Source organism: Contarinia nasturtii, unplaced genomic scaffold (genome assembly GCF_009176525.2).
Source record: "Contarinia nasturtii isolate CC-2019 unplaced genomic scaffold, AAFC_CNas_1.1 Cnas_scaffold_2862, whole genome shotgun sequence".
NCBI lineage: Eukaryota > Metazoa > Arthropoda > Insecta > Diptera > Cecidomyiidae > Contarinia > Contarinia nasturtii.
The window spans coordinates 88521-112662 of NW_022200179.1; the positions used below are offsets into that span (position 1 = coordinate 88521).

At 33.9% G+C, this 24142-nt stretch overlaps 6 protein-coding genes across 6 annotated transcripts; 2 read left to right on the forward strand and 4 right to left on the reverse strand.

Moving 5' to 3' along the window:
- Positions 1–352: 352 nt before the first annotated feature.
- On the reverse strand, positions 353–4168 carry LOC116349431 (protein kinase C-binding protein 1-like). Its single transcript, XM_031780842.1, has 9 exons — positions 3974–4168; positions 3644–3804; positions 3075–3129; positions 2880–3012; positions 2687–2766; positions 2519–2630; positions 2289–2449; positions 1427–2232; positions 353–514 (listed from the first exon to the last, which is right to left on the reverse strand). Exons 1-9 carry the CDS (start codon positions 4055–4057, stop codon positions 487–489), a joined length of 1620 nt encoding a protein of 539 aa, XP_031636702.1. The 5' UTR covers positions 4058–4168; the 3' UTR covers positions 353–486.
- A 2489-nt stretch (positions 4169–6657) lies between these two features.
- On the reverse strand, positions 6658–10361 carry LOC116349435 (chymotrypsin-1-like). Its single transcript, XM_031780846.1, has 9 exons — positions 10236–10361; positions 10062–10098; positions 8354–9572; positions 8118–8277; positions 7874–7992; positions 7690–7811; positions 7467–7607; positions 6919–6983; positions 6658–6828 (listed from the first exon to the last, which is right to left on the reverse strand). Exons 3-9 carry the CDS (start codon positions 8424–8426, stop codon positions 6747–6749), a joined length of 762 nt encoding a protein of 253 aa, XP_031636706.1. The 5' UTR covers positions 8427–9572; positions 10062–10098; positions 10236–10361; the 3' UTR covers positions 6658–6746.
- Positions 10362–10380: 19 nt separating this feature from the next.
- On the reverse strand, positions 10381–14274 carry LOC116349429. The gene is made up of 6 exons (XM_031780838.1): positions 13943–14274; positions 12917–13230; positions 12362–12745; positions 11454–12215; positions 10598–11366; positions 10381–10530 (listed from the first exon to the last, which is right to left on the reverse strand). The coding sequence occupies exons 2-6, from the start codon at positions 13022–13024 to the stop codon at positions 10403–10405; spliced, it is 2151 nt and encodes a 716-aa protein (XP_031636698.1). The 5' UTR covers positions 13025–13230; positions 13943–14274; the 3' UTR covers positions 10381–10402.
- A 265-nt stretch (positions 14275–14539) lies between these two features.
- LOC116349414 (chymotrypsin-1-like) lies at positions 14540–15929 on the forward strand. Its single transcript, XM_031780822.1, has 7 exons — positions 14540–14654; positions 14731–14890; positions 15012–15130; positions 15193–15314; positions 15397–15537; positions 15604–15668; positions 15759–15929. Exons 1-7 carry the CDS (start codon positions 14582–14584, stop codon positions 15838–15840), a joined length of 762 nt encoding a protein of 253 aa, XP_031636682.1. The 5' UTR covers positions 14540–14581; the 3' UTR covers positions 15841–15929.
- An 84-nt stretch (positions 15930–16013) lies between these two features.
- On the reverse strand, positions 16014–16605 carry LOC116349416. Its single transcript, XM_031780824.1, has 2 exons — positions 16364–16605; positions 16014–16297 (listed from the first exon to the last, which is right to left on the reverse strand). Exons 1-2 carry the CDS (start codon positions 16532–16534, stop codon positions 16130–16132), a joined length of 339 nt encoding a protein of 112 aa, XP_031636684.1. The 5' UTR covers positions 16535–16605; the 3' UTR covers positions 16014–16129.
- A 4730-nt stretch (positions 16606–21335) lies between these two features.
- LOC116349415 (protein kinase C-binding protein 1-like) lies at positions 21336–22977 on the forward strand. The gene is made up of 4 exons (XM_031780823.1): positions 21336–21621; positions 21921–22059; positions 22123–22460; positions 22550–22977. Exons 1-4 carry the CDS (start codon positions 21550–21552, stop codon positions 22688–22690), a joined length of 690 nt encoding a protein of 229 aa, XP_031636683.1. The 5' UTR covers positions 21336–21549; the 3' UTR covers positions 22691–22977.
- Positions 22978–24142: the final 1165 nt, after the last annotated feature.

Genomic DNA, 24142 nt, shown 5'->3' on the forward strand with positions numbered 1-24142 from the left:
CAGATTTTGCACAAATTCTTCTATGTATTGGACGTTGTTGACAGTAGGTGAATCTAAGAATTGATCGTTGTTCCATTGAACAAAAAATGCAAAAAACCAAAATACAGTTGATTGAAAATAAATATTACGAAAACTAGCAGTCAACCATTTAGTCAATGTCAACAAAAAAAATCTCTTCTCCAATAAAAGTTCTCCTTAGAAAATCGTTATTATTTATTTTTTGAAGTCGAAACATCCCATCAATTTATAAATTCTATGCTCTGAAGAAAAAGAAAGAAAAAAAAACTCGTGAGTTTATCGAAAAAAAAATATGAAGAAAAAATGTATTTGCAAAAAAAGAACCAATTGGTTCACATAGAAAAAAAAATTAATGTAAACGATGATTGTGTCAAAAATGAAAAAAGTTATGTCAATTCGATTGAATAAAACGCAAATAGTTGAGTGCGTTAGTCATGCCTATTCTACAGTCGTATAGTCTGGATCGTATCAATCATGCTTGTGTATTTGGCTCTTCCTGCAAAAAAAAATAAAATTAATTAGTCGGAGTATTTCTAATTGTCCAATATCCATGAAGTCTACTGAAGTCTGAATGCTAAACTCAAATTGTATAAAAAATGGGGACTTTGTCAAAGTTCTCAATTTTAGATTTAAAATCACAAATTGCGGATCAAATTAATTGATTTGATGTGAAAATATTGAAATAAAATTATTCAAATAATGTAATTTGAATTGTTTTGCATTTGAAATCAGATTAAATAATTTATTTTATATTTTATTTGACCAAATTCAAATCAAATCAATTTATTTTATTTTTTATAATAAAATATATTTTATTGATTTTTGCTTCAAAAAAGAGAAAAAATTAAAAATATTTTTTCAGTAAAAAATATTTAAAAATTCGAATTAGCAAATACTTTTTTCGTTTTAAATTCTGGTTTTCGTTTTATTGTCTATTTTTTAGAATAACATGTAGCGCTTTTATTTGTCAACTTTTTTCCAAGGCGAATATTGGAAAATGTATCTTTTTGATTTTGAGAATAATTGATTGAAAATAATCAAATAATAAAATAAAAAAATGAATAATTGATTTGGTCTGAAAATAATCAAATTATAATGTTTTAATAATATTATTCGAATTTCCGTGTATTTCAGGCTGAAATTTTTAGTTGATTTAAATGTCTTGAATTGAAATATTCAAATAAATTGATATGGAATACACGACAATTCGAATTACACTTTTTGAACATTGAAATTTGTACATTTTCTTATGAAATCAATGAACCCTGGTATTGTTGAGCATTTTTTTCTCGTAAACCATTTTTATTTGATTTATTTTTTGAAAGCAAAGAATTTCTTACGAATTTCCCACCTAGCTACTTTAATTTTGTATAAAAAAATTTTGGTATCATAAGTAAATTTCACTCACCAGTAGATCATGCGACAATTATTGGTGCAAAGAAACGGTATGTCTGGTTGTCTTCGGCATACGATGCACCATTGTTGTTTTTCAGCTGCTTGCAATTTTTGCGCCCAATTTATTTTCGTCTGTTCGATTTGCTTTCGAAGCATTTGATTTTCGCCCATCAATTTATCGTAGTCCAATTGATGTTGTTTTGCATCATACACCAATCGCTTGTTCGCCAATTGTAGTTCACCGACTTTATTTTCCAAATGTCCCAGACCAGTGCAGAGGCGTTTTGATTTTTCCAGATATTCCTTGAAGTTCATCTTTAAATAATTGATTTGTTCATTTTGTGCTGCTGATGGTGGTGGTGGGGTGGATTTGTCTGCATTTGGCAAAGATGATGATGGTGCAGACACATCGGTGAACTTTCGCTTTTTAGGCAATGAATTTGGTCGAAATGGTTTGTTGTAGGTACTATTGCCGTTGGTCGTTGGTTTCTCGTTCTGCTCATCGTTCATTGTAAACGAATTATTTGTTGGCATTGAACGATAATTTTGTTGGAGTTGTTCGGCCGGACGAACACGAATCAATGGTGCAGTGGACATCATTTTCGGGCGACTTGGATCTGGTGATATCGGTTTGAGTACGGTCAATTTAGGTAAAGTCGAAATTTTTGATGGAACTGATTTCGACAGAGACATTTTCGAAAAAACGGTACTGCCAGTTTCATTCCGCAAATGGAAATTTGCATTGAATGGCGTATAGATTGCTGCCAATTTATAATTGCCGTGTTCTTTGGACCAATTTTCGATATAAGCGTTAGCTACCTGAAATTTGAATGATGTAAGTTAGAAGATACAATCTAGAAAAGAACACAATATACCTTTACAGCCGCTGTAAAGTTGTCGGTGATGGGCTTTTGTTCACCACGATTTGGCCGATTACGGGAGTACATAAAACAATCCTTCACATCAATATCCTTTTGTATGTCATAACCGAAAATGCATACAAAAACTTTTGAATCGACGACCCGCATACATTTGGCTGACAATAGAAAATCGGTAAATATTTGATGCATTTGAGGTTTTTGTAATTGGAAAATATCTTTTTTACCTGGCCAATAGCTTGAATCGCATTCCATCCATGCCCATAGCACCGGGTGGGCCGCTTGGCAAACCATTGTGGCATAACGATCTGTATGTTCCCACGAATTCTTATGACATTCCTGGATGATAGAATTTTTAGTAATGTGAAAAAAATATATTTTGATCAAACTATTACCACGCATGCTTGTATACTGTTCACTTGATTGACACAGTACACATGAAGCCGTTCAGCAATTGGTACCAGCTTTTCTTCCCCTGTAAATTGAATTAATTTAATTGCATGTACTGATCGACTAGTACGGCTTTTTTATTCGAAAAATTGCTTTCAATATTGCCACACACAGAATAAATCAACGAGTCAGTCTTACCTTTAATATACCCCAAAATGCACTTGTGTGTTGTCCATTTGATGTCGTCCAAAAATGTGCCGAAATTGCTGTATTCGGCGAGCTTTGATTCGATGAGAACCAACGACTTTTGAATCATCTGTGTTCCTACAAACTGAAATTGAGTAAAAATTGCCATTGTATTAGTCGTATCGACATTGAGCAGTTTGTACTTACAACTTCATCGGACAGCAGTTTATCGAGCAATCTTTTCAACATTTCACGATCAACGCTGAAAATGAGCAAAAAATAATTATTTTTAATTGACATTGATTTTGTGTCGATATTTTCCGTGCCAAAGGAAAGTTTGAAAAATGTTGAATGGTGTGTCACCACGTCGTACAGCCGAATTAAATCGGATCACAGTCAACATAAGGTTGTCAACACAGTAAAAAACTGCACTGACCATAAACAGACTTAAGAAACATTGGATCTGTTCAAAGACCTTAATACTATCTTGACTATTTGTAAAATACCACTGATCACCACTGATACATTTTTTACAACTCATAGAGAGTAAATCCAAAAATCGAGTCAATCGGGTTATGCCGACGATAACAATACAACCGGCTTCTGGTCCGGCCAGATAGTATGTTTCAATGGTTTTCATATACTCCCCACTTGGCTTGTCTGTTTTCAACCAAACTGAGGAAAAATCGCGATCTGTGCCGATGGAGTGAGTTGTGATCAACGAAATTTATCAAATTTCATTAACAAACCATCAAAAAGATGAAAAAAAAAGTTACCTATCAAATTCCTTGGATCGAATGTTGGCAATTTTGCAGTCCGGACAAATGGTCTCGTTGCGTAAACATTCCGTGTGATAGATGTGGTAGCATGATCCGCATTTTTTCTTGTCATTCGATCCTTCTTTGTGACATAACCAACAAAAACGATTCCAATATTTCTGAAACAATTCCCAGCATTTATTAACATTGTAGAAAAAATATTGGTTACACATTGAATTGTTATCTGAAAATCGTTTGTTCCAAGAACAAACACTAAACATTTTTCAAATAAATTTGCGATGGAAGCAAAAAAATAGTGAGCAATTATTGTTGTTGAGCAAACCTTACCTTGGCACTTTCGGTCCGTGGTGCTAATAATCCAACACAATTTGTCTTCCCAGCACTGTTTTCTTGCTTCGATTGATTTTCCATGATCTATTTTTCACGAATTGGCCAATTCTTTTTGGAACAACACAGTTATTTCTACAACAAATGCAATCAACAAAACAATGTGCGCTACACAATTGATGACGTGTACTTCGCTACAACACAAGTTTGACAGATGCTTACGTAAGCAGATTATGTTTCGCGAAAGAGCGCGTTCATCCAAATGGGTGCGTTTGATTGCAATCAATTTGCAAATTGATTCAGTTGATATATTTATTCAATAAAAAATTGAGCAAATTAATTGGATTTTAAAATATCTTTGTGCGAAAGGCTGGTAAATAAATAGTGGATTGTATTTTGAGCGGCGAAAAAATGTTCAATAAATTTTTTGATGCAATGAACGTTTACAACATTTCCAAATTCAATTGAATTTATTTCGTTGGCATAATAAATCGAAGTGTTTTGTTAGTGTTGGATCTATTTTGAATTACACCGAATTGACATGAAATTACACTGATACATTTTACATCGAATATTTTATGTAACGAGCATAAAGAAATTGTATTTTATGTTTATTCATTAATGGCCAAAGAATGGTAAGCTCAGGGGCAAATCACTTAAAAATTACTTATTAATTATTATTGATTGTTTTACGATTATTTTTCGATTAGTTTCGATTATCGTCATTAATTGTAATATATGTATTACGTATGAGATTGTCAAATGAAGGTGATGGAAATTGAATCTATGTGTAATAAAAAGAGAGTTTGTGTGTGTGTGGATGAGTAAGTGAGTTACTTACAACTACCAAATCTCAATTTAAAGCAATTGCTGGACATTATTGTTGTTGTGGCTATTGCTTTGCAATTTTTTCATTATATGTTTTCGATTATTTTCAATTTTATTCTTTTCTTTTGTGATTCTCCCCTGAGGTAAGCTTAATTACAACGTTTTTGGTACTTTCCGTCATGCCTTGATATTCAACCCCTAGGAAACACAAAACCAGATTTTACTTTTCCGCACACACCTAGTGTGTAAGGTAAAGTATTGGAATCGGTCGAAAAATTAACACCCTCAAAAAACATGTTTTCTGGGTGTTTTAGGAGTGGGGGAACACGAATCTAGCGTTTTTTCGATGTCCGAATGTATGTGCGTGGTACGCTGTACGCTGTACGCTGTACGCAAAAATTTGTTAACACGATAACTTTCAAACAAGAAAAGTAATTCAAAATCTGGCTTCACAGGATGATTGGGGGTGCCGAGGAATAGAAACCATTAGATTTTGAGCGACTTTGGTTGACAGAGTAAAGTGTCATGTCTGGTGTGATGCCTAGGGGCTTTTATCTTCAAATGTATACGATTTATACTGTAAATAGTGAACTATATTGCAGAATCATCTGTAATACGCGCAAATAAATGTGCATAACTGCATATATTTGGTGTATATTTCGTGTATATTTCGTCTATGGCATGTTTTTTCATTCTCTTTTGTGCGGATCTTCTTCGATTCTGTGTAGCTATACTGTGTATGTGTGTACACTGCAGTTTGAAATACATCTTATTCACTGGTATAGGCGAGAAATTTTAATCGTATATATGATGAATAGGACGTGAATATTGTGTATAAATTTGTATGAACGAATGATGAAAGCCCCTAGTGTGATGCCCATGGCCATCCATGGGAAAAATTCAATTTTTCTTCCAAAAGTGATATTTAATGTATTCTTAAACACTCAGAAATGTGTATTGGGGGGTTTTTGGGTACGAGAAAATCGAATATGACGTTATTTTTGCGATACAAATAACTTTTGACACACTTTTCATACAAAAATTTAAAAAAAATTGAATTTATGTATGAAATCCATGTCTGTATGATATCGTAATGAGCTGAAACTTTGCACAGGTTATTTTTATCATACAAAAATACCATTTCGAGAGTTTGAAGACATTTCAACGCATATTAGGGGTACCTCCCGAACAAAAATTTGGATTTTTCGCTCAAAAACGAAATTTTGTATGGGAAGTACCCTTAATATGCATTGAAATTTCTTAAAACTTTCAGAATGTTAACTTTTTGTGAAAAAAATAACCTCTGCAAATTTTCACAAGATTACGATATCATATAGGCATGGCTGCGATACAAAAATTCCCATTTTTAGTAGTTTTTGTATGAAAAGTGCTTCGAAAATTATTTGTATCGTAAAATTAATTTCAGATTCAGTTTTCTCGTGAATTCTTTGAGTAAAAGATTTGTAATAAATGCATGTTGTGGATCACGGTGCGGAAAAGTTCATCTTACGGATGTAAGACATTTTATTTTCAACGGATTTACGACGAGAAATTATTCGTAGAAGAAGTATAATATCCTCATAAAAATTTTTTTAAATGTTTATAAAAAAATCTCAGAACTCAATCTTGGAATCGCAGTAGACATTTTCTTTCGAAACAGTCGTTTATATTTCTGACACTTTCCAAATCAAGTTCTTTTGAAAAACCAGTTACAAATTAATCTGCAAAACACATTGCAAAAATTTTGGATCGAAAAACAACATTTTTAAAGTGATATTTGTAAATTTTCTTCATTTATTCATAGAAAATGTGTAAAAGTGATTAAACAAAATTCTGTGAAATAAAGATAGAACTACTTGCAAAAGTAATAAAAATCGAATTTATTCATTTTTGATGGAAACATCTCATATCTATATGCGTATCGAAAGATTTTCATTAAATTCTCTTACAATGTTGCAATATTCTTCTGGATCCAATCATACAAGTACGAAATACGAGCAAATCCATCAGGATAGCCTAGGGCACATCTTAAATTTCAAGCAAAACACAAAAATCATTGAACAGCTTCCAAGTGAGCTTTGATGATGAAAATGTTGTGGGAATAATGAAAGACTTACAACACAGCCCAATTTGCCAAGCCGACTACTTCATCCCCAAGAACCAGCGGTCCGCCTGAGTCACCCTACGTTTCGAGAGAAAACATTTTAAAACCAATTTTATGCGATGGGAAGTAGTATCGTATATTCCCCATACAAATTAATTTTATCGATTCTACGAATACGACATCTGTTAAAAAAGATACCGATTTTTGTTACTACTGTTGCTTTGACACAGCTCGAGCGAACTATACGGCTATGGCTGTATTACAGACGAACTAATACAAAAGAACACCCAGACTCCGATCCTGTGTATGCGTATGTATTGTAAATTTTGCACAAGCAGCTACGATTGACGACTTAGTGCAGAATTTGTAATACATACGCATACACAGAATCGGAGTCAGTGTGTTCCTTTGTACGTTTACACGAGCTGTATTAAAACACCACTAGTAACAGAAATCGGCGAGTTTTTTAGTAGATGTCGTATTGGTGGAATCGATAAAGAAAAATCGACAATATTAGCGCTCATTGATTTTATGGATTCTATTGAAGAAATGTTCACTCACGCTACAAACACCCTCTCCTACTTTCGTGTATGTACACAAGTGGCTGGGAGCAACGATGTCACCATGAATTGCTTCGCATTCGTCATTGGAAATCGCTGTCAATTTTATAACTTGCAAAAGTTGTGGTGCATCACCCCAAGCCTATTTCGACGTCAAAACCAATCAAAACTCAATGAAAACCGAAAAGAAATCATTCAAAGAAACGCAAAAGGAAATCACTCACAGACAATCGACCCCAGCCAGTTGCCAGAAGAACGGATCCAGCGTTTACAAAATTCGACGAGTATTTGATCGGCTGCACTTTTTCATTGAAATAGATCTTATTTACTTTAATTAACCCGATATCTAATGAGAATTAAAAAGAAATGAGTGAATTTAATGCAAAAAATTCAAATCCAAAAAGTTACCATTAGCAAAACTTGGTTGATTAAATTTTTCATGAATTATATACTTTTCCGGTGTGTAACGAACTCCGCCCGATTTTACATCATTGGTCCCAGCCAAAATTTGTACGCCTTGTATTCCACTGGATAAACATTTTTACAGAAAATGACAGGTGAATGAGAATGATTTAAGTATTTGATTCTTTTAAGTTAAGGTATTAAATGGTTTATATAGACCCAAGAAGTGAAAATAAAAAGTACTTCTTACATGGCGAGACAATGGGCTGCACTTAGGATCCATTGATCGCCGACGATGACGCATCCACAAAAATGCCGTCCATTTTGCTGCATTGAGCATTGATATGGAGCCTGACCGTCCGTGGCATTGGTGCCGCCAACAATACGTGATGATAGCGGTGGGTATCCAACTAATTTAAACATTTATTCATTATTTCCGAAGAATGGACATTTTTGAAATCTTAAATAAAAAGTACGGTATATTACTTTCAGAACGTAAACTTATGCGAGCAGAAATGACTCCGACAACACAAAACAAAACAAATAATTTCAATTTCATTTTTTCACTAAAACTTTGTCTTAATTGAGCTCACGAAACATAGCCAATTTTTCAAAACACAATGATTTTTAAAGCGATCGTTGCAGCTATTTATAGTGAAAACGTTTCGCAATTTTTTTTGAAGAGGCTTTATCGAATTTGAACATTTCTCTCTTTAGAGTGCCATTTGCAAGACATATAGAATCACATAGTACGCACATTGAATCAAAACCGTTAAGTGTCGATAAAAATAACTTTTTGTTCGCAGCAAAAAAGCAGGTAAATTGATTTGATGAGGAGGGCAATTGGTCAAATTCAGGTCAATAGCACTAAAAATGAATGGCGTGCTTTAGATTTGCAATTAAAGTACTCGTCTACAACTGAAATGCAACAGAGTTTTGGTGTCATTTATTTATGAATGAGTGACACCTTCTTCATTCACAACGTGTGAGTCACAGATTTTTTTCAGTCTGTTGTAATCCACCGGATATAGACCCCATAAAACATTGATAATTTAAATTACGTGCAATTTTTGTCAGCTCTGATATATATTCAATGATGACTTTGTTAAATTAAAAAATTGAGTCGTTGTTCATGATAAAATCTTTGTATATATAAATTTCATCTTTTTTATTTCCATTGAACGATGGGTTCTTTGTCTCTTCCCATCGATAAAAATAAATATGAACGGCTGCGGTTAAAGTTGCGATAAGTAAAATTGGTCTCGCACTTGCAAATACAATGGCAAGAATAGTCATAATCAAAAGAAATAGCGGCAGAAAAAATGGGCTTATCCACGGGCTCACGTAAATTCTCTTGAATAAATTATAAACAATCTTTGATGAACTCTCAACATGAGGGTGGTATGGGTATGGCTGGATTCTCTGTACGACCGGTACAATAAAACGCTGGAAAATTCATTATTGCCATTGTCACAATCGAGCGATTGTAACTCAATTTCATTTCCAAAATTCAGGGCATCGATCAATGATTGCTGAAAACGTTTTCTAATTGTGTGATGTTCATGGTTGTAACTGGACAGTTTAAACGACAGCCCGCTTCCTTCTTCACCTTCAATCATGAACCTTATGTACTCGATGTGTCCACGTTTACAAATTCTTTGTTGCGTTGCATTCGAAGCATTGCAGAGACCGAGGTTGATATTACCTACGAGAGAGAGAGAGAGAGAGAAAAGAATTTGGAAAAAATAAAGAAATGGAAAAGAGAGATGAGGAGAGAAGCAAAAAAATTAATGATAAATTGAAAACGGCATTAATTTCAATAGAAAACTGAAAAATCTGGTATAAAAGTTACCAAATACAAATGCGATGCACAGAATTTGAAATAGTTTCACCTCCGTATATTGTTACTAGAACTCACAAAATCAAAATATTTGGATAGTTCTAAGTCTCTCTTACTTCAATAATTAAAAAAAAAACTGCAAAACTTCATTTGAAGAGTATTAAATCAAATGCTACTTTGATTCTAAAGAAAAAGCCCACTGCGATTCCAAGATTGAGATTGATTCAATGATTTTTCTATGAACATTTCAAATTATTTCATAAAACGACATAACTTTCATAACTGATTATCAATCTACGTGCTTTTTTAGTGCAACCAAAAAGTTTATAGAACTGGTTTTTATCGATACTTAACTATGTTGATTCAATGTGCATTAGGGTGTTTCCCATATCTGTAAATAGAAAAATGGTATTTATTAATTTAAAGTAGGCAAAATTCTATGTTAGTTGATGGCATTTGTACAACGAAGCGATTGATGTTAGCACTTCCCGAAGCAAAAAACTGTTTTCAAAATCTAATGATACTTACAATGGAAAAACGCTCTGTTTGTACTCCCGCACAGCCATCTCAACCAAATGGGAAATGACTTTTTTTGTGCGTAACTAACCCACATATTCGGGATAGCAGTTACGTAACAAATGTTACTTATGATTTATTTTATTTTATTGTATGGTATTGTGATGATTAGTTGGCTGCTATTCGAACTCGGGCTCGGATATGTCCACGTCGTTATCGTCGTCGAAGACGGCGGCATCGGCGTTGATTTGATTCCAATATCGGTTGATTGCAGCAGGTATTGGAAGTCCAAGCAATGTCCATAGTCCTGATCAATCGAAAAAATGAATCTTTTTTTGCGATCATTCAATCACATTGTGTATCAATATCCTTACCTTCCAGTAGAATGTTCTTAGCAGCCACGACGTCACGATGCCAAGTCACGGTGCATTCGAGGTCTAATTGCCATTTTTTGTAGTAAGGTTTTACTCTTGACATTAGCTCCTCTTCTATTTCAAATGCTCCGTTCAATGTGCGTTGTAACTGTCGATATGTAGATGTATCTGTCTTGCCAAACTTAGACACAATTTTGGTTGGCAGCAGTGTTATGGCGTTGGGTATGCACCGACACATCTTGAATTTGGCCGATTTGGGTTGGTTTTGGAATCGGCACATACATCTTGCGTCTGTTTGAGATGTTCCCCATTCGTCCATCGGCACGACAACAATGTATGGTCGCTTCTTATATGCCTGCATCAGTTTGCGTACACCCGGACACCGCACGTGTTTTTTAATTCTTATCGGGCAATCAGGTGGTACTTCGCCATCAGCACCATGGAATAACAGAGTCGGTTCCTTATTGGTGATCTTGTTCACAAATCCGTCGATAGCTTTGTTGCTCCTAATGTATTTGTCCAAGGCGAGTCTAGTGTACTTTGCAGTCGAGTAAGCTTCGATTCCATGTTTGGTCATCTTAACTCGATGCTTAATATAGCTCAGCCACTGTGAACCTTTTGGTGATGGCATCATTGCGTACAGCTCACGATTCTCTCGATCTTGTCTTTCTTTCTCGATGAAATTTTTCGTGAATCGCTTCGCTTTTGCGTTTCGTACATTTTGATGTGTCTCCCAATGGAACTGCTTGCTCTTTTTAACAAAGTTGATCTGCGAATAAATCGAAAAAAAAAAACAAAAATAATTAGTGAACTTAAACACAATGTGCATCATTGTATTTTAGTATACTACACATACTTCTTTGCAAGTATCAATTTCATGTATTGTTGTGGTATTCCAGTTCCGCATGCCTGAATCTGTACCTCCCAATCTTTTGAATTTGCCCGCCTTCAACATGTCAATGATGTCCAATCGACTGGTGCCCGATTGTGTGTTGCTGGTCTCCTTCTTTTTGGTGGAATACTGCAGAGACACAGCAATTCCATCGCTGTTTATCGAAAAGTCAAATTTCTTTTTGCGGCGGACAAACCACCGAATTTTACGCATATAAAAATACTGATTCCATATGTAATCTTTATTCTCGTTGTAAACCTTTTCTGAAATATTTCTTCCACTTGGTTTTCCGTCTTCAGTTAACTGTTTCGGAATCAATTTTTGAGAAGACAAGATCTGATACATACTCGAAGAGTCGATTTTGAAGTGCGTACGCCGAAAATCACACATTGGAACAACCACCAAATTGCGAATGCACGGTAGATATTCCAAATCGTCGAGCATTTGTTTTCGTTTGATGATCCACTTTCTTTTCTTACCCTTCGGTCTTCTGCGCTTTCTCTTTTTGCGTTTCTTCGGTGGCTCTTGATGTGCTCGCAGCAAATTAAATTCTTCTATCTCGCGTTGCATAGATAGATACATCGGCACAGCTTTGAACCAATTTTTTGAATTAGTCGTGAGATCATGTAGGTCGATTTCCGGGAACACATTCAACTTATTGACGATGTCATACAAAACTCCGCACCGATAAAGTTTATTTGGGTCACTAGCTGGCACTTTGATGACCTTTTTCAATGAAACAAGGGAAATAGATTAAAGTCATGTTTATAAAAATTTGTCAACGAGTCAAAAAAAACCATTGTACGCTTAAACAATATGAACCATTGAAAACTCAGTTCTTTTCATGATTTGAATAAACATTTTCCACATACCTTTTCCTTGAGAATGAGTTTCACCACACAGTCGATGTCACTTGGCAGGTATTTCTCTTCAATGGCTTCATTTGTGTTCATCTGAAACACTTTCATCTTCAGATATTGGGTTATGTGTTTATCCGAATGTGTTTGCGAATTGGTGACATTGTTGTCTATGTATTGATTGCATAGATGTTTGAGGCCATTACCGAAATCTTTGTTGCTAGGCCAATCAAAGCGATGGACCTCATCAAGACCTTCCACAATTGCCTTGAATTCTGGATCGATTGGTGGAATTTCTTTTGCTGGTCCACGGGGTTTCCGTTTAGTCTTTGATGGTTGCTCTGGCTCCGGCTTTGGCTCTGGCTTTGGCTTCGGCTTTGGTGTTTTTTTCGGCTTCGGCTTCGGTAGTAAATTAATTTACAATTGTAAATTACAATGGAATGAAAAGAGAGAAAAAATCAGTTAGAATGGATGCGAAAATAAAATGAATTTTGAATTGAAATCAATATATTAATTAAAATAGAACTGTAAAATCCATGTTATCCATAGTTGATTTTAGTGTATAATTACATTTTTTGGGTTGTGCTTTGCTAGCACTTGACTAAAACATGTGTTGATCTTTTCTTCCCCGCTATTGGCAAAGAAGCTGAAGTCACCATTGTTGATGCCTACGTTCATATGCCTTTTGCACCTCTAATAAGAACAGCAACGAACCCAAATTGCAAATCATTGTAGCCTGTAGACTTAGATCAGTTATTTTGCCGATCAGTTCCTGCTGGTATGGCGGCCGAATTATTGATTTTAGTGCACATTTGATCGTCGTTATCTCATCTTTCTTTTCTCCCTCAGCTGGTAGAGACGGCTTGTAACGATTTGCCATTTTTCTATTGAAATTAATTAGAAAAACACACATTCGATTTAGTTTAAAAACGAATACTATTGAATTGGCGATATTTAGACATTTTCATTGATCCATATCGAGATTTTTTTATAGAAATTTACGAATGAATAAATCTCCTGCACAAATATGCACACACGCACACACATGTTTTAAATTCAATTTTTTCGAGCGACAACAGAACAAGAATCTATCTCCTTTTTTGGTACACACACAAAATGATGCAGCACACAAAAATGACAAAAATCTTCGGATTGATAACAATGGCAGTGATTTAGAGAAGAAAACAATGTAACGCATACTATTGAGTATTCAGATTCAATTTGAGCCCAAACAATAACTGTTTCTCTTCTCTGAACAATGGAACCAATTCAAAATGGGTATCACCGCTTGAAATGAATTTCACCACTTCACGCAACAGAATTATGTACTGCAGAATAATTGTGAAATTCATTACTTTTTTCATGAAATGATATGTTCAACGTTAAATAATTATTAGACTTCTTAAATATATTTCACGTTATAGATGGCTTATATTACGTGCTATGAAATAAAAATCAATTTCACAATAAGAACAAGAGGAATAACTGCACGTAAGCACGTAATTCAATTTTTGATTTTTCATTAAAAATAATATTTTTTATTGATGAATTAACCAATATTTTTCACGGTAATAAAATGATTAAGTTTACTCACACTGGTGACTTGAATTCAACAATTTGTCAATCGATTGATCAAGTGTGGAAAGTTCGGATCAAATCGATACAAAATGCACGTATATCGAAAATAATGTGTTCTCGGTATGAATGAAGCGGCGTTTATGACATTTCGAAAACCAATGAAATGATCGTCAAATGTCATAAGGCTCGGTTCACATCAATAATACTAATTCAATATTAAGATCTTAGACAATTTTTGCTTTAAAGAGTTTTTTGCTTCGGGAAGTGTCAATATCAATCGGTGCTTTACATTAATGGTACGACTTAAAACAGAATTTTATGCTCTTTAAATTGAAAAATACCATTTTTTTAATTATAGATATGGGAAACACTCTAATGTGCATACATAGTTGGCATGGTAAATGGCACTCGCAATCAATGTTGCCCTATCTAATGCACACTTATTGAGTTAAAATGCGTTTAACCGCTTTATTTTTATCGATTAAGTAAATAGTGGTTAATTTCTCGAGAGAACAATGTTTAGATTCGATAAAGCCTCTTCAAACAATTTGCGAAACGCTTTCACTATAAATAGATGCAACGATCGCTTTAAAAATCATTGTGTTGTTCAAAATCGACGGTGCTTTGTTTGCTCAATTAAAAAGTTTTGGTGAAAAAATGAAATTGAAATTATTTGTTTTGTTTTGTGTTGTCGGAGTCATTTCTGCTCGCATAAGTTTACGTTCTGAAAGTAATATACCGTACTTTTTATTTAAGATTTCAAAAATGTCCATTCTTCGGAAATAATGAATAAATGTTTAAATTAGTTGGATACCCACCGCTATCATCACGTATTGTTGGCGGCACCAATGCCACGGACGGTCAGGCTCCATATCAATGCTCAATGCAGCAAAATGGACGGCATTTTTGTGGATGCGTCATCGTCGGCGATCAATGGATCCTAAGTGCAGCCCATTGTCTCGCCATGTAAGAAATACTTTTTATTTTCACTTTTTGGGTCTAAATAAACCGTTTAATACCTTAACTTAATAGAATCAAATAAATCATTCTCATTCACTTGTCATTTTCTGTAAACATGTTTCTCCAGTGGAATACAAGGCGTACAAATTTTGGCCGGGACCAATGATTTAAAATCGGGCGGAATTCGTTACACACCGGAAAAGTATATAATTCATGAAAAATATAATCAACCAAGTTTTGCTAATGGTAACTTTTGGGATTTGAATTTTTTGCATTAAATTCACTCATTTCTTTTTAATTCTCATTAGATATCGGGTTAATTAAAGTAAACAAGATTGATTTTAATGAAAAAGTGCAGCCGATCAAATACACATCGAATTTTGTAGACGCTGGAACCGTTCTTCAGGCAACTGGTTGGGGTCGATTGTCTGTGAGTGATTTCCTTTTGCGTTTCTTTGAATGATTTCTTTCCAGTTTTCATTAAATTTTGTTTGATTTTCACGTCGAAATAGGCTTGGGGTGATGCACCACAACTTTTGCAAGTTATAAAATTGACAGCGATTTCCGATGACGAATGCGAAGCAATTCATGGTGACATCGTTGCTCCCAGCCACTTGTGTACATACACGAAAGTAGGAGAGGGTGTTTGTAGCGTGAGTGAACATTTCTTCAATAAAATCTATAAAATTGGTTTGAAAATGTTTTCTCTGGAAACGTAGGGTGATTCAGGCGGACCGCTGGTTCTTGAGGATGAAGTAGTCGGCTTGGCAAATTGGGCTGTGTTGTAAGTCTTTCATTATTCACACAAAATATTCATCATCAAAGCTCACTTGGAAGCTGTTCAATAATTTTTGTATTTTGCTTGAAATTTAAGATGTGCTCGAGGCTATCCTGATGGATTTGCTCGTATTTCATACTTGTATGATTGGATCCAGAAAAATATTGCAACATCGTAAGAGAATTTGATGAAAACCTTTCGATACGCATATAGATATGAGATGTTTCCACCAAAAATGAATAAATTCAATATATATTACTTATGAAAGTAGTTCTTTCTTTATTTCACAGAATTTTGTTTAATCATTTTTACACATTTTCTATGAATAAATGAAGAAAATTTACAAAGATCACTTTAAAAATTTTGTTTTTCGATCTAACATTTTTGCAATGTGTTTTGTAGATTAATTTGTATGTCAACATTTACTCATAGACCCGATACTTCAGTGTAAAACAAAATTGATAGTATTAACGAGCATAGAAAGTGAATTCGGAATTGATTCCGTGGCCTCTTTGCGATGTAATTTCGATGCTGACATTGTTATAGCCGATGCCGCCTTTAAGGAATCTAATTTGGACTGGATGTGATTTTTTATCTAAATGTCGAATACCAGCGATTGGAGCGACCAATGGAACCTGCAGACAATAAATTTATTTCTGTAAAAATTGGATTTGAATTGAATTTCAAAAGAATCAACTTACTCTGGGGAAGTGGAGAACGTGAGTTTTAACTTGTAGCATTGTTGATGGTACAACGACGGTTTCGGTGCCAATTTCACGAACGTTGTGACTGGTATCGCCCCAAACTTGCTCCTTAACGCAAGATGCATAAATGCATAAACACGACAAAATTAAAAACACGGACAATTTCATTGTAAATAAAAATAGATACTCAGTCTGCTGCTTTAAAATGTGATCTAATTCAATGTGTCGCAAAAATTCAAGTCTTTTTAAAAGACTCTTTTATACGAGTCGTATAATAATACGCCCCAATAGAAGTATCTTATCTTTTGAGTGTCTGATAATCGACTTTGTATTACTTTGCAATCATTTCGATTAGTCATATGTTGGAGTTGGTCTAATTTCATCAACGTTTGACTGGTTGAATTGAGTCACAGAAATCAAGCAGTAATCACGAGTACGTACGTGTCGTCACTTTTGATAGTCCAGAGCTACTTGAAAAATAAAATAAGATCCACTTGATAGTGTTTTACGTTTTTTTCACGTTATTGATTAGCTTTGTCAATGTGTTCAAAAATAATGTTGAATAAACACTTTTTTCAGCAAATCAAGTCATGCAAAAGGTGAAATGTAATATATATTTTAAAAAGCGATAAATAGCTGAAAGCGCTCATCTGTCCGAAAATGAATGATATTTTCATGAGTCTCTTTTCATGTCATGAATGATTCACTTCTTCGCAATTATATAGAGACGAATTGAAATTCTTAACGTATGTCTCACTTAAATTGGCACAACTTACAGCGTTTATTACACCGCAATAACAAATACTAAAATATCAACCAATGCACACGCTACGTTTATTATTACCTCGAGACTACTATCAAACTCAATTCGACGAAATACATCCATTCGCGATGGCGTACAAATTGGATTTACGAAAAAGTATCTCAAATGGTTTTGGCGGCTAAGTTCAAAACAAGTTCTGGATGTGTCTAAAGATGAACCAATCTATCTTCGAACCATGTATCGTGTTTCATGGACTTAATATGAATATAAAGATTCTAGAGAATGCAAAAAGTACGGTCGTATTCCCAATTTAAATGCTCAAACCCTTCAAAACTGTCATCAAGTACCGAAAATCGCAAAAATTCATTTTTGGTGATTCTTATGGTTACAGCAAATTCAAATTTGAACCAAAACAATACATTTAGACACGATCATTAGTAATCAGCAAAATAAGTTATGAAAAAAATCCAAAGGTTGTCAAAAGTTGGGTGTTTACTTCACCTCATAGCATGTTGCATTGAAAAATTCAACATTTTGGACAGTGAAACATTTATCGCCAAATCGAACGATGAATCAAGTGCAAGTGGTTTCTTTTGCATTGATTATTTTAGGGCACTACTATATAATTCTAGAGACGTCGACAAACCGAAATTTGATAAAGGGGTGTTTGTACGGTAGGATCTTCTTTGGAAGGTGTTTTAGAGCCATTATTCGAAAATTTAGTGCTGAAACGTAAGGTTAACCTCCATTACTTGCTCTATTATCGATTAAATTCGTTGAGAACTATCTGATTAAAGACAAAATTATGCTTTGCAAGCATGAAAAAAGAACCATCTTTTTAACTTCAGAAAAAAACACCAAATTAATTATTTCCAGTCTGTTTTTGGATGTATGTTATAGGCGAAGGTCCAAAATACGTACTTGAAACGAGCAACAATTGGTTGGATTGATTGAGAGAAAGTTGATAGAAATCGACAAATCGGTCTGCCAAAGCATGATTTTGAAGGTTCGGCGCATACTGAGAAAAATCGAAGACAATGGTAGATTGAGTGTAATGCAAATGTGCTATTCGATAGCCTATGAATAAAGGTTTATGCCAGTAAAAACGAATTTAATATTGTGTGTTTATTGTTCAAATGGCGGACGTCTGAATTTGTGCCAATTTAAGTGAGACATACCTTATTACGGAAAAGAGATTAAATTCCAAAGCAATCAATAACCATATGTATCAAAACAATACGGGTTTGTTGATTATCTCAAGTATTTTGATTGCCCGAAAGCTATGTACAATTTTGAGGCGCAGTTTCTTTGGAATAATGGTGAGTGTTATGACGGATAGATTGGATGGAAGTTTACATATTTTCTAGCTGAAGTTCAGTCCAGACATTGAAATTCCTTAGAAAAATTTTCTCAGAGTAAGATATGTGAGGATGAGCGCTCTGAGAAGCTGGAGGGGCATTTCCTCAGTGAGGAGCAAAATATTAAAAGTTAAAAAGATAATAAATAATATATTAAAATCCGGCTCTTCAGAGCGCACCTTCTCATATATACTGCTCTGCGAAACATTCTCTGACTTTGATTATTATAGATCAAATAAATAAATTCATTGTATTTGCTGTTGACTGGATGAAATGCAACTACACGCTTGGTTCCGTCTGATTTTAGTAAACTAATGATTAATTATAAGCGTGGATGCGTTCAATATATTTAGAAGTAGGACCCAGTATGGTGATCAAATTTTACATTGCTTTAAGCATGAAGATTACACAGTAACGAATCATTTCCGTGAACTAATGGGCTGCTTTGGATTTTGTCAATTACGTTGATTTACACAGGACTGTAAAGACAATGATCAAGGACTCTCTGGCCTTACATTTATGCATAATGACCTTTCTCATAATGAAAATCTCACTACTATCTCTTCTACCGAGTTGGGTATTTTTCTATTAACCTGAAAACATCTAAGTCGAAGCGAATATTCATAATATTTCTTTGAAGTAAATTCAGAAATAGTCAGTTTTATTAAAAAATCATCAATTTTTTGTATCCGAAAAAAATGGCATCATCCAAAATAGTTTCATCGGGTTCGGAGAGTAATACTTTCGCATCGAAGAAATGGTGGAATTTGTATCTGGACAAGGGCACTGCCGAAATATATTTTGTGTGCGGTATTGAAAAAGAACGCATACCAGCCCATAAACTGGTTTTTTCCCAGACAAACCCTGTATTCTTCAATATGTATTGTGAAAAATCCGATGCAAATGGTGTACTTGAATTGAGAATACCACAAGTGTCACCGAAAGAATTTAAAGAATATTTAAGATTAATTTACACGGATGATGTAACCTTTCTCGTTTTTAGCATCATGGAAGTGCTTGGCCTATCGGATATTTATCGCACACCAAATGAATCGGAGACTTTTGAGGCAAGCATTCAAGTCGTACAACAATTGCCGAAAAATATTTTTGATTTTCTAGACAAAAATAGCATCCAAAGAATTCTTCGAAAAATACACAACGTTCGAGACTATTTGAAAGTAGCACAAACGTGCGTTACATTTCAAGAGAACGCAATTGCAGCCTATCCAGCTCGATTTAGAATTTTGTTCATTAGTAATTTACGACAAGGAGACAATATTCTGTGTAATAAGGATGTGAAGAATATCTACGCATTTTTTGTGAATAATCATAATTAGCTTTGGTTACGGTCTATCCTTTATCGAAATGTCAAATGAAAGAAATTAAAAAATGATGAAAATGTAACATTTGTGAGCAACAGAAATTTCCCAAAATTATAAGCCTCATAAAGTTCGAGAATTTGAAATGAAAATATATTTAAGAACACAAAGACGAATCAATAACAACAATTCCCCAAAAATATTTTTCAATTCTAAACTTGCAGAGATGCAAAAAGTCATAAAATTATTTATGATACTAATGATTGTATTGACCAATACCTTACAACATTTGCAGATTTTATCATGCGAGACATTGAACCATCTTTATTATATACTAAAACAAATGTATACATTTCAAATGTATTTCACAATCATCATAGATGACTCGTCTTAAATGCCAGCCCAAATGTGTCATCAACTAATTATATTTTGATCTTTTTACTTCTTGCATCTTTTTACATCTCATGGAATCTTTTCATGTATATATACATTGGTACCTGATAAAAATATCCATCTATTTCAATGTTTATTTGTATCTTCATTCTTCAGTCAAATATTTACACTGAAATGCCCTTATGAGAGTGTGTTGAGAATGTTTTGTGTTACGAATAATTAAGGAGGAAACGTCAAAAAGGAAAACATAGTAGGTTTAAATGAATCGAGAGTTTACTATTTAATTATAGGAAAAAACATCAAATACAGTGCTTTGTTTATCAATCTATTTTATATTTTTAAAATATTCATTTTGTTTCGATAGAAAAATTCAAATCAAGGAGAATAATTCAATTTAATAATAATAATAACATTGTTTGGTCGCATCGAAAAAGAATTTTCTGATCTTCTTGTTCAAAACTATTTAAAAAACCTTATACCTCACTCAACAGTCAACACTCATTGATCACTCCAATGATTGAATAAAATTGAATGAATAAAAAGTTTGATGGTTGGCTTAATGGAATAGTCATTCATGGAGAATTTTACTAATAATATATTTTTCATTGAAATTTATTTGAAATTTTCTTTCAAACTTTTCGTTTGTTGTGCATTTAACGATTTGAGAAATGTCATCGAAATTTTTCGTGAGAATGAAGAAAAGAAAAATATGATTTTTTTAATGATTGACGTCTAAGGAATTATACGCCATTAACTCCTGTGAAATGCAATTTAATTAAGAACAGTTAATGAGAGTATTTATTTTTTAAGCCTTTTAAAGTGGTAACACTTGTTGTGGACGAATGGAAATGACGTTGGGAGTGCCAATATAAGAAAAGTGAAAGCACACGTTGACAGACTTACATTTCGTACGATAAACCTTCTTTTCAATATTTTTTTTTTTTAATGTAAAAAATGAAAATAATAATTGATCTAGAAACCAAATAACATTTTATCAATTTTAGTATAATATTTTTATTTGTATTTGTATTTTCTTACAAATATTAAAATTAAAAGTTCATAAATCGAAAATAACGCCATCTTTAAAAGCCTTGTTCTCCGCTTGAAGCATAATACACAAAACGCAGCTAATTAGCGTTGATAGTCAAATTCGAATGAACCGAACGAACATGAACGGTTCAGTTCAGTGCACTGAGGTGCCCATGGGCACCTCCAATAGTCTACCAGAAGCTCAGTTGTATGACAGACGTGTGATGTGACGGACGTGTTTTCAGGATCTACTTGTGAATAAATTAAGTTAATAAATTGTTTTGTGTTACCAAATCAAAAGAAGATAAAACACTTTGGAACATGGAGGATACAAAAAACGGAGAAATGATTTTGTTGCGACATAGTTTCAATCGCGCATTGAAATTAAAGCATGTAAGTAATTTTTTTCTAAACAATTTTTTTTCATTTGGCCAGTCAGCAGCAGACATTATTTTGAAAGTTTTTCAGCCAGTTGAATCAGTTTGGGCAACTAACGTCAAACGCTGAAATGGAGTAAAAACAAGAGAATTAATTTCATAACTACAACAATTACTTTTCGTATTTTCGCTCTATTTCAAAGACTGACGTTAACTACCTGAGATGCATCAGTTAGCTGAAAATATCTGTCTGGTCAGATATTGAGCTGAATCTATTTTTGTAATCGTTTTTTCTATCATTATCTTCGATTTCAGTTGCAAGTTCTTTATGAACCAACAGGTTGGTCAATTGGTTTGAAAGGGATCGATGAAAAGTTCGACGAATACGCAAACGCTGACGAGTTCTTAGCCGATATCGATGAGTTGGTTAAAAGCTTTAACACAATTTGGTCACGTAAGAATTATTTTTACTTGATATTAATGGTACGATTTAGTTAAATAAAACAGTTTTTTATAGACCAGCGCGATATAAAGTGTGCCATCACCCAATTATCTGAGCTATGTCACCGTGATGTCAAAAGTATTCGAACTTGTTCGGAATGTTTTACTAACTGGGCCGCTGATCCAGATGATTATTTCACTAAGGTTTGCAGTAAACCGCATTTACTGGTTTATGCAAAGTTTGGAGATTATCCATATTGGCCATCCAAATTGATGACCATCAATGATCGTACCGCTAACGTTGTATTCTTCGGCGATCACACTCAAGCTGATGTTCCGGTTGAAAAATGCATTTTGTATTCGAAAAAACATGCACTTCCCATAGAAAAAGATGAACTTTATTATGCTCTCAAGGTAAGTTTAGTTTCAATTTGGCAGCAATTCATTTTGATAAAGGTTTGAAAAAATAACTAAATATTGCGTTTTTTGTTCATTTCAAACAGGAGACGGGCATTCACATTAAAAAAATCAAGGAAAAGTACGGTTCATTCAACCCAGTTACTCCGAGACAAACACTCAACCCAACATTTTACAACGATTATATCTTGAAAATGTTCAATTTACCGATGGGTATGAATGAATAGCAAAGAAGCATGGAATTTGTTCAGTTTTTCTCAAGATTAAGCATGACAACTATGATGAATATATCTTAAGCTCTTTTACTATATCTTAAGCTCTTTTAAAAGATTATTTTAAAAAAGATACATTTTGAGAAGAGAAACCACGATTGCAGGCAGAAAAGAAAAGCATCTATTCTTTCTTCCCTCTTCGTCATCGTGAAACATTCAACTGTAACAAACTTTAACTCATTTTTATTTCAAACTGAAATTGACTTGAATTGAAAGAAAAATAAAGTAACACATCAACTGGATCTTTTTATTGCTTTTTTACTTTTTTCCGCACACACCTAGTGTGTAAGGTAAAGTATTGGAATCGGTCGAAAAATTAACACCCATTAAAAATGTGTTTTCTGGGTGTTTTAGGAGCCAGGAAACACGAATCTAGCGTTTTTTGATGTCCGAATGTATGTGCGTGGTACCCTGTACGCTGTACGCAAAAATTTGTTAACACGATAACTTTCAAACAAGAAAAGTAATTCAAAATCTGACTTCACCCCCTGATTGGGGGTGCCGAGGAATAGAAACCATTAGATTTTGAGCAACTTTGGTTGACAGAGTGAAGTGTCATGTCTGGTGTGATGCCCATGGCCATCCATGGGAAAAATTCAATTTTTCTTCCAAAAGTGATATTTAATGTATACTTAAACACTCAAAAATATGTATTGGGGAGTTTTTGGGTACAAGAAAACCGAATATGACGTTAGTTTTGCGATATAGATAACTTTCGACACACTTTTCATACAAAAATGTCAAAAAAATTGAATTTATTTATGGAAGCCATGCCTGTATGATATCGTAATAAGCTGAAACTTTGCACAGGTTATTTTTATCACACAAAAATACCATTTCGAGAGTTTGAAGACATTTCAACGCATATTAGGGGTACCTCCCGAACAAAATTTTGGTTTTTTCGCTAAAAAACGGAATTTTGTATGGAAAGTACCCTTAATATGTATTGAAATTTCTTCAAACTTTCAGAATGTTAACTTTTTGTGAAAAGAATAACCTCTGCAAATTTTCACATGATAACGATATCATATACTCTGAGAAAACTCAGATGTTAAAATTCAAAGTAATAAGAGAAAAATGCCATTTTAACATGGAGAGATTTTTAAACATGGTAAAATCTCATTTTACCCGCAACACATTTCTTTGCGGGTAAAACGGCATTTTAACATGTGAAAAAATCTCTCCATGTTAAAATGACGACAAAATGCCATTTTAACATGGAGAGATTTTTGAACATGGTAAAATCTCATTTTACCCGCAACACATTTCTTTGCGGGTAAAACGGCATTTTAACATGTGACAAAATTTCTCCATGTTAAAATGGCATTTTGTCGTCATTTTAACATGGAGAGATATTTTTACATGTTAAAATGCCGTTTTACCCGCAAAGAAATGTGTTGCGGGTAA